Source organism: Pongo abelii, chromosome 19, assembly GCF_028885655.2.
Source record: "Pongo abelii isolate AG06213 chromosome 19, NHGRI_mPonAbe1-v2.0_pri, whole genome shotgun sequence".
Taxonomy (NCBI): Eukaryota; Metazoa; Chordata; class Mammalia; order Primates; family Hominidae; genus Pongo; species Pongo abelii.
In genome coordinates, this window is record NC_072004.2 from 7,467,047 (window position 1) to 7,476,210 (window position 9,164).

The 9,164-nt window shown below is 53.3% G+C and overlaps 2 protein-coding genes across 7 annotated transcripts; one reads left to right on the plus strand and one right to left on the minus strand.

Moving 5' to 3' along the window:
• Positions 1 to 1,762: 1,762 nt before the first annotated feature.
• Positions 1,763 to 3,389, minus strand: SAT2 (spermidine/spermine N1-acetyltransferase family member 2). 4 transcript variants are annotated; one of them, XM_002826970.4, is made up of 6 exons: positions 3,099 to 3,389; positions 2,893 to 2,944; positions 2,673 to 2,756; positions 2,473 to 2,574; positions 2,283 to 2,323; positions 1,763 to 2,142 (listed from the first exon to the last, which is right to left on the minus strand). In XM_002826970.4, exons 1-6 carry the CDS (start codon positions 3,162 to 3,164, stop codon positions 1,975 to 1,977), a joined length of 513 nt encoding a protein of 170 aa, XP_002827016.1. In that variant the 5' UTR covers positions 3,165 to 3,389; the 3' UTR covers positions 1,763 to 1,974. The 4 variants fall into 4 exon arrangements, with proteins under 4 accessions (XP_002827016.1, XP_024091454.1, XP_024091455.1 ...); XM_024235686.3 differs by having other exon boundaries at positions 2,912 to 2,944; positions 3,071 to 3,373; XM_024235687.3 differs by lacking the exon at positions 2,473 to 2,574 and having other exon boundaries at positions 2,912 to 2,944; positions 3,071 to 3,376.
• On the plus strand, positions 3,336 to 8,903 carry SHBG (sex hormone binding globulin). Of its 3 annotated transcripts, none has more exons than XM_024235681.3 (8): positions 3,336 to 3,677; positions 5,951 to 6,042; positions 6,216 to 6,405; positions 6,736 to 6,897; positions 7,125 to 7,284; positions 7,415 to 7,551; positions 8,283 to 8,490; positions 8,735 to 8,903. In XM_024235681.3, the coding sequence occupies exons 2-8, from the start codon at positions 6,014 to 6,016 to the stop codon at positions 8,881 to 8,883; spliced, it is 1,035 nt and encodes a 344-aa protein (XP_024091449.3). In that variant the 5' UTR covers positions 3,336 to 3,677; positions 5,951 to 6,013; the 3' UTR covers positions 8,884 to 8,903. The 3 variants fall into 3 exon arrangements, with proteins under 3 accessions (XP_024091449.3, XP_024091448.3, XP_024091450.3); XM_024235680.3 differs by lacking the exon at positions 3,336 to 3,677 and adding an exon at positions 4,524 to 5,815; XM_024235682.3 differs by lacking the exons at positions 3,336 to 3,677; positions 5,951 to 6,042 and having other exon boundaries at positions 6,269 to 6,367; positions 6,790 to 6,897.
• The last annotated feature ends 261 nt before the right edge of the window (positions 8,904 to 9,164 follow it).

Here is a 9,164-nt window from a genome sequence, read left to right on the forward strand (position 1 = left end):
CCTGTAATCCTGGCACTTTGGGAGGCTGAAGCAGGCAGATCACTTGAGCTCGGGCGTTCAGGAGCAGCCTGGGCAACATGGCGAAACCCTGTCTCTACCAAAACTACAAAAATTAGCCAGGTGCGGTGGCTCACGCCTGTAATCCCAGCACTTTGGGATGCCGAGGTGGGTGGATCACCTGAGGTCAGGAGTTTGAGACCAGCCTGGCCAACATGGTGAAACCCCATCTCTACTAAAAATACAAAAATTAGCCACACGTGGTAGTGTGTGCCTGTAATCCCAACTACTCAGGAGGCTGAGGGAGGAGAATCTCTTGAACTTGGGAGGCAGAAGTTGCAGTGAGCCGAGATCACACCACTGCACTACATACAGCCTGGGTAACAGAGCAAGACACTGTCTCAAAAAAAAAAAAAAAATTATTTCCAACCTCGCTTCCTATACCTAGCCACACTATCAATTTTTTTTGTTGTTGAGATAGAGTCTCACTCTGCCACTCAGACTGGAGTGCAGTGGTACGATCTCGGCTCACTGCAACCTCCGCCTCCCGGGTTCCAGCGATTCTCCTGCCTCAGCCTCCTGAGTAGCTGTGATTACAGGCGCCTGCCACCACACCTGGCTAATTTTGTATTTTTAGTAGAGATGGGGTTTTGCCATGTTGGTCAGGCTGCTCTTGAACTCCTGACCTCAGATGATCCACCTGCCTCGGCCTCCCAAAGTGCTGGGATCACAGGCATGAGCCACTGAGCCCGGCCAGGCATGAGCTTTTGTAGGGCATACCAGATTGAAAATAAAGACTGTCAGGCCAGGCGCGGTGGCTCACACCTGTAATCTCAGCACTTTGGGAGGCCGAGGTGGGTGGATCATGAGGTCAGGAGATTGAGACCATCCTGGCTAACACGGTGAAACCCTGTCTCTACTAAAAATACAAAAAATTAGCCGGGCGTGGTGGCGGGGGCCTGTAGTCCCAGCTATTCAGGAGGCTGAGGCAGGAGAATGGCGAGAACCCAAGAGGCAAAGCTTGCAGTGAGCCAAGATCTCGCCATTGCCCTTCAGCCTGGGTGACAGAGTGAGACTCTGTCTCAAAAAAAAAAAAGAAAAGAAAAGACTGTGGGCTGGGCGCGGTGGCTCACACCTGTAATCCCAGCACTTTGGGAGGCCGAGGCAGTCGGACTACCTGAGGTCAGGAGTTTGAGACCAGCCTGGCCAACAAGGTGAAACCCTGTCTCTACTAAAAATACAAAAATTAGCCGCGTGTGGTAGCAGGCGCCTGTAATCCCAGCTACTCGGGAGTCTGAGGCAGGAGCATTGCTTGAAACCGGGAGGCGGATGTTGCAGTGAGCCAAGATCGAACCATTGCACTCCTTGCACTCTGGCCTGAGGACAACAGCAAGACTTTATCTCAAAAAAAAAAAAAAAAAAAAAAGGCTTTGGACTGGGCGCGGTGGCTCACATCAGTAATCCCAGCACTTTTCGAGGCCGAGGCAGGCGGATCACGAGATCAGGAGTTGGAGACAAGCCTGGACAGTATGGTGAAACACCGTCTCTACTAAAAATACAAAAATTAGCTGGGCATGGTGGTGCGCACCCGTAGTCCCAGCTAGTCGGGAAGCTGAGGCAGGAGAATTGCTTGAACCCGTGAGGCAGAGGTTGCAGTGAGCTGAGTTCGCAGCACCACTGCACTCCAGCGTGCGCGACAGAGACTCTGTCTGAAAAAAAAAAAAAGAAAGAAAAGGAAAGAAAGACCCAACACCACATCAGGACATGTAATTCTTATTTCTTATTTATTTTTCACCCTCAACAAGGAAGAAAGGTCTCTCCCTCAATTCTGCTCTTCCAATACTTGAGGATAGGCACCCCCAACCCTCCTTCCTCCAGGGAGGCCTCAGCGTCAGTGTCTGTGGACGTAGTCTCTGAAGAGTGCTTGAGCTGGTGGGGAAGGAGAAACTCAAGAGAGAGATCCCCCTAGGGATGGCGTCACTTTCCTGCCAACTTTCTCATTGCCTCTCCTTGAAAGCAGAAGAAGTGCCAGCCCTCAGCTTCCGTCAGATCTTGGGCTCCTAAGGCCTTGTACAAGTCCATAGCCCTCTGGTTCCAGTCCAGGACGGCCAGGCGGAATTGGGAGCAGCCCTTATCCAAGGCCACCTGTGGGAGAAGACAACACTAACTTTTCTGGGGTCAAAAAAGAAAAAGGTTTTCTCACTCCCTCATTCAACCCAGGTCTCCCCCTCCATATACCCTTGCCTCTTCAGGTCCTCACTTGTCGCCCCCACCCCTCTCCTCACCTCAGCCACCTTTTTGATTATTTTGGAACCAATCCCTTGACCTGTTGTGGAGAGGAAGAGGCAAAAAATAGCTATTGTTTGAGCTGAAGGGGATCAGAAAAGGACACAGGCTGGGATCTGGGGACAGGGGATGATGGTGGGGTCTGTGGGGTGCTTTGCTCCCACCCCAGCCTCAGCTTCTGCCCAGTACCCCGATATTCCGGCATCACATAGATATCCTCCAGATAAATGGTGCGTCCCTTCCATGTACTGTAGATGAAATAGTATATCCCATAGCCCACCACGCAGGGCCCTGAGAGTGAGAAAAGGGGAGTAAGGCTTCTGGGAGCCTGTGGGGAGACCCCTGAGGCCGGCTGGAGAGGTGGACTTCTAAGGACCAGGTGCTCTTACCCAGTAGCTCCCCGGGCGCTGGAAGAATCTCTGCTACCAAACAGTGATAGAAAGGATTCTCTCCAAAGCCATCTGCTCTCAGGGCTGCCGAGATTGGAGTTGTAACAAAGAGATAGAGAAAGAGGACCTGGGTGTATGCCCAGCCTGGAGCTGTCGCCTGGGGAACCCATCCCTTATTTCCTCCCCAGCCTCCGCCAGAACCTGGGCGCTGAGCCCCCACCTTCCTCACTGATCTTCACCTGATCCGAGAGTTTTTCGAACTCGGCTAGTTCCTAAGGCGTGGGTACGGAAGCTAGATTAGAGCAGAAGGGCCCCGCTGCTCCCCGAGCGGGGTCCCAAGGCGAGCCCCTCCCCTGCCCCCGCCTCCTGCGTCCCCGTTCTGGCCGCGCCACTCTGACCCCCTGGTTTCCGGCCCACAGTCTTCACCCGAATCAACCTCAGGATATCCCCACAGTCTCCCTCCTTGGCCTCTCGGATCCGCACGGAAGCCATCCGGATCCCCCCTGTCTGGGACCAAAGTCCCAGGGCCCCGCAAAGGGCAACTAGACCCCTTAAAGGGCCTACAAACTTGGATCCTGAAGAGCCTGGGAGAGCGGGGTGGCGGGAGTGGCGGGGGCGACGGGGTAGCCGCGGCCTGGTAAGTGGAGCTGGGATTCCGGCGCCGTGGGGGCGGAGACAGTAGGCCAGCGAGGCGGTCCTCTGTCCTGGCAAAGCCCCACCCCCTCGAATTCTGTCGCAGCAGGGGGCACAACCGTCAGCCAATCAGCTTGGAGAACAGGCGCAGCCGCGTTCCCCAAGCCCCACCCCCGACAGCTGGATCTTGTGACTGGGCCCCTGGGTAGAGTTCAAGGTTGGAGTGCGGCGGCTTCCTTGCGGTTGTGTGGGTGTCCCAACCTGGGTCGAGATACCCCGCGGTTCAAAGGCTCCCCCGCAGTGCTTTTTAAATTGACATATGCAGTGATAACCTGCTTTAGCCTCAGGCTCACTCACCCGCCCCGACCCTGGGTAAGCCTTAACACCCTCAGCTCTGACAGCTGTTTCCTGCAGCTCTTGAGTAGCATGAAGTGTTACCTCTGGGGGCATTTGCGTTTTTTAAATGTTTTATTTTTATATTTATTTATTTATTTATTTATTTTTGGAGATGGAGTATTGCTTTGTCGCCCAGGCTGGGGTGCAGTGGCGCGATCTCTGCTCACTGCAGCCTCCACCTCCCGAGTTCAAGCGATCCTCCTGCCTCAGCCTCCGGAGTAGCTGGGACTACAGTCGCGCACCGGCACGCCCGGCTAATTTTTTTTTTCTTTTTTCTTTCTTTTTCTTTTTCTTTCTTTTTTTTTTTTAAACGGATTCTCACTCTGTCACTCAGGCTGGAGTGCAGTGGCACGATCTCGGCTCACTGCAGCCTCTCCCACCCGAGTTCAAGCGATTCTCCTGCCTCACCCTTGGAGTAGCTGGGATTACAGGCATGGGCAACCATACCTGGCTAATTTTTGTATTTTTAGTAGAGACGGGGTTTCACTATGTTGGCCAGGCTGGTCTGGAACTCCTGACCTCAAGTGATCTGCCCACCTCAGCCTTCTAAAGTGCTGGGATTACAGATGTGAGCCACCAAGCCCGGTCTGTCATTTGCGTTTTAAAATGGGTCACGGGGTGGGCACAGTGGCTCACACCTGTAATCCCAGCATTTTGGGAGGCAGAGGCAGGCGGATCACCTGAGATCAGGAGTTTGAGACCAGCCTGGCCAACATGGTGAAACCCCGTCTCTACTAAAAATACAAAAATTAGCCAGGTGTGGTGGCCCATGCCTTTACTCCCAGCTACTCGGGAGGCTGAGACAGGAGAATCGCTTGAACCTGGGAGGTGGAGGTTACAGTGAGCTGAGATCGTGCCATTGCACTCCAGCCTGGGCAAGAAGAGCGAAACTCCATCTCGAAATAAATAAATAAAATAAAATGGGTCAGGGAGGGTCGGGCCTTGTGGCTAACGCCTGTAATCCAGGTACTTTGGGAGGCTGAGGTGGGCGGATCATTTGAGGTCAGAGGTTGGAGACCAGCCTGGCCAACGTGGTGAAATCCCCGTCTCTACTAAAAATACAAAAAAATTACCTGGGCGTGGTGGTGCATGCACCTGTAGTCCCAACTGCTAAGGAGGCTGAGACAGGAGGATCACTTGAACTCGAGAGGCAGAGGCAGCAGTGAGCCGAGATCACACCACTGCACTCCAGCCTGGATGACAGAGCAAGACTCTGTCTAAAATAAAATAAAATAAAATAAAATGGGTCAGCGAGTGGGTGATGAATTTCTACTGCTAGACTGTTTAGGCCCTGTAATAAATGGATAAGAGAAGATAACTGGGAGGCAGGGGCAGGTCTCTTCTTAATATTCACTGAATCATACACACAGACAATACCTTCTTGGGAGGCAGGCCTCAGAGGCCTGGGAAAAGACTGGGAGAGGAGTTCAGACCAGATGCCAGGCACTGTGCCTGCATTTTCTCAATGAACCCTCTTTCACAGTCACCCCGTAAAGTATTATTCTCCTCATTTTACAGACAAGGACACTGAAGCACAAAGGTGAAGTGACTTGCCCAAGGTCACTCAGCTAGAAATTTAGGATTCCATTATCTCATTTCTAGTCCTGATACAGGATGCTACTTGGGACGCAGGGCAGGACTGTTTCTAGACCTCAGGCCTGTGAATGCAGCCTCCCCAAGTGGACAGAAATCTCGGAGGACCTAGATCAGGCCCTAGAGGAGGAGAGGGGAGATGGAATATCCTCTACCAGTTCAGAAACTTTCTCGGCAGTGGAGGATGATAGTGGAGGGGACTCTGTCCTTCACCCCATTGATCCCCAGAGGGGTGGTAGCTGGGTCTTGTGACTGGGCCCCTGGGCAGGGGTCAAGGGTCAGTGCCCCTGTTTCCTTTACCCCCTCCTCCCCGGGCAACCTTTAACCCTCCACCGCCCACATGCAAGGCTGCCTGCCTCTACACATTCTCCCAAGAGTTGTCTGAGCCGCCGAGTGGACAGTGGCTGATTATGGAGAGCAGAGGCCCACTGGCCACCTCGCGCCGGCTGCTGTTGCTGCTGTTGCTACTACTGCGTCACACCCGCCAGGGATGGGCCCTGAGACCTGTTCTCCCCACCCAGGTGCGGGAGCGGGACAGCGCCCTCAGCTCATGCAGTCTTCCCTTCTCTCCTCCTCTGGCCCTGTAGCAGGGCCTCTCCCTCTGTCTGTCTCTGACATGTCCCTACTCAGCTTTGTTTGTTTTCTCTTTCTGATAGAGGGCCCAGGACCCTCCGGCTATCCACCTCAGCAATGGCCCAGGACAAGAGCCTGTTGCTGTCATGACCTTTGACCTCACCAAGATCACAAAGTATGGGGTTGGCCTAGCCCTTGACCCAGTCCCCTGGCTCTGCCCTCTCTCCATCAGCTCTTCTCTTTTCCCTGTCTTCCTTTCCTTATCTGTGAACACCATCTCCCCAAAACCCACACTGGCTCTCAAAGGGCACATGACATACACAATCTTTTCCTTCTGCGTCCTTCCAGAACCTCCTCCTCCTTTGAGGTTCGAACCTGGGACCCAGAGGGAGTGATTTTTTATGGGGATACCAACCCTAAGGATGACTGGTTTATGCTGGGACTTCGGGACGGCAGGCCTGAGATCCAACTGCACAATCACTGGGCCCAGCTTACGGTGGGTGCTGGACCACAGCTGGATGATGGGAGATGGCACCAGGTAAGCTAGCTCTGGTCCTCAGGGGAGGGATGTCTGGAGCTGGTCTGAGGAAAGGGAACAAAACCAAGTTATTGGGCATCCCTTTACCACTGTCATCTCATTTAATCCACACGAACCCCCACAAAGTAGCTATTCTTGGCCCCATCTTTTCTGATGGGAATTCTAAGGCTCAGTCAGTACATAAGTGACAAGAGCTGAGTGACCCAAGGCCAAGGATGCTAGCTGCTTCTTTAAGGCATGTTCTTTCCACTATAGTACTAGGCTACCTCACAGGAAGGTGGCAGAGACAGATCCCAGGGGCCTCTGATTCTGCTTCCAACCTTCCTGCAGGTGGAAGTCAAGATGGAGGGGGACTCTGTGCTGCTGAAGGTGGATGGGGAGGAGGTGCTGCGCCTGAGACAGGTCTCTGGGCCCCTGACCAGCAAACGCCATCCCATCATGAGGATTGCGCTTGGGGGGCTGCTCTTCCCCGCTTCCAACCTTCGGTTGCCGGTAACTACACACCAGGGGTGGAATCCTAGCCAAAGCTTGGTAAAGCACTGCTGGGTGGCTGGCCATGGGAATCTAAGTCCACACTTTTAGGGACAGGGGATGGGTTGAGAGCTGCAAGGGGGAGGCCAAATGCTCGGAGGGGAGTCAACTGAGGGCAGGGAGGCCGGGACTGGGGCTCCGATGCCCTGATTTCTACATCCCCATGTCTTATCTCTGTCACACTCCAGCTGGTTCCTGCCCTGGATGGCTGCCTGCGCCGGGATTCCTGGCTGGACAAACAGGCCGAGATCTCAGCATCTGCCCCCACTAGCCTCAGAAGCTGTGATGTAGAATCAAATCCTGGGATATTTCTCCCTCCAGGGACTCATGCAGAATTCAATCTCCGAGGTAGATTTCCTCGGAGTCTATTTTTCCCACCCTGGCCAGCTCGGCCCGCCTCTGTCTTGCTCTACCACTGGCCCCTTTCCTCCTTGAGGCCCCAGCTTTGAGGCCTCAGGATAATCATTTCTCCCCACAGACATTCCCCAGCCTCATGCAGAGCCCTGGGCCTTCTCTTTGGACCTGGGACTCAAGCAGGCAGCAGGCTCAGGCCACCTCCTTGCTCTTGGGACACCGGAGAACCCATCTTGGCTCAGTCTCTACCTCCAAGATCAAGTAAAGGGGGACAATGGGGCGCTGCCTGTATTCAGTGGAGCCTGGAGCAATGAGGGAAGAGGAGAGTCCAAAATGTCAATATTAGGAAGACTTCCAGCCCAGGAAACATAGCAAGACTCTGGCTCCACAAAATTGTTTTTCATTAATAATTAGCCAGGCATGGTGGTACATGCCTGTAATCCCAGGTGCTGGAGGCCAAGACCAGAGGATCACTTGAGGCCAGGAGTTTGACACCAGCCTGGACAACATAGCAGAGACCTCTGTCTAAAAAAAAAAAAAAAAAAAATTAGGCATGGTAGCACGTGTCTAGCTACTTAGGAGCCTGAGGCAGGAGGTTCACTTGAGCCCAGGAGTTTGAAGCTGCAGTGAGCTATGATGTGCCACTGCACTCTGACCTGGGCCACAGTGAGACCCTGTCTCAAAAAAATAAAAATAAAAATAAGGCTTACGATGGCACTCAGGTGGGGGGGTAGGGGCGAGGGACATATCTTGAAGCTGCCCACAGCAAGCAAACAGTTTTGACTTAGACTGCATATTTACTTGGGGCAGGTGTGGTTTCAAAAAGGGTCAAGCCAAAAAAAACTGGGGCAGGATTTAAGTGGTGAGAATGGCCAGTAGGTGGAGGCATAGCGAAGAGGCAGAATTAAGGCAGCTAGGGGTGAGGCCACAGGCAGTAGGCCCGGCTCATTCTTCCCTCCCTCTCTACCCTCCCTTTCTCACACACTCTGCAGAAGGTGGTGTTGTCTTCTGGGTCGGGGCCAGGGCTGGATCTGCCCCTGGTCTTGGGACTCCCTCTTCAGCTGAAGCTGAGTATGTCCAGGGTGGTCTTGAGCCAAGGGCTGAAGATGGAGGTCCTTGCCCTGCCTCCCTTAGACCTGGCTCCCCTCCTTAACCTCTGGGCCAAGCCTCAAGGGCGTCTCTTCCTGGGGGCTTTACCAGGTAAGAGGGAATGATGTTCAAGTTCATGAGTACAACATTGGAAACAGCTCAAGGGAGGCAGCACATTTTGAGGGGAAGGAAACCTCAGGGAGGGAAAAAGAATAGGCCACAAGAAGAAGATATGGGGGCAGTGGGAGGTAGTGCTTTTGCAAACTCAGGTTGGAGGAGTGGAAAAGTGGGGAGGAGATTCTGGATCCGAGCCACCTTAATGCTCTAATGACAACTTTGCACTACCTCCCTCTAGGAGAAGACTCTTCCACCTCTTTTTGCCTGAATGGCCTTTGGGCACAAGGTCAGAGGCTGGATGTGGACCTGGCCCTGAACAGAAGCCATGAGATCTGGACTCACAGCTGCCCCCAGAGCCCAGGCAATGGCACTGGCGCTTCCCATTAAAGCTCCACCTAAGAACCCCCTTTGAAAGTTACTGATTATTCATTTATTCAGCTGTGCACTAGCAATGTACCAGGCACTGTGCCAAGTATTGAGTTGTCTTGATGAGCAAAAACACTCTGGTTCCTACCTCTTGGTGCCCATAGTCCCATAGGGAAGCAGACATCCATCAAAGGCTAACTAATAAGCGGATAGTTGGAAGCACTGATAAAGAAGAATCGGAGAGTTGTGAAAACATGGAGACTGGCCAGGCATGGTGGCTCACGCCTGTAATCCCAGCACTT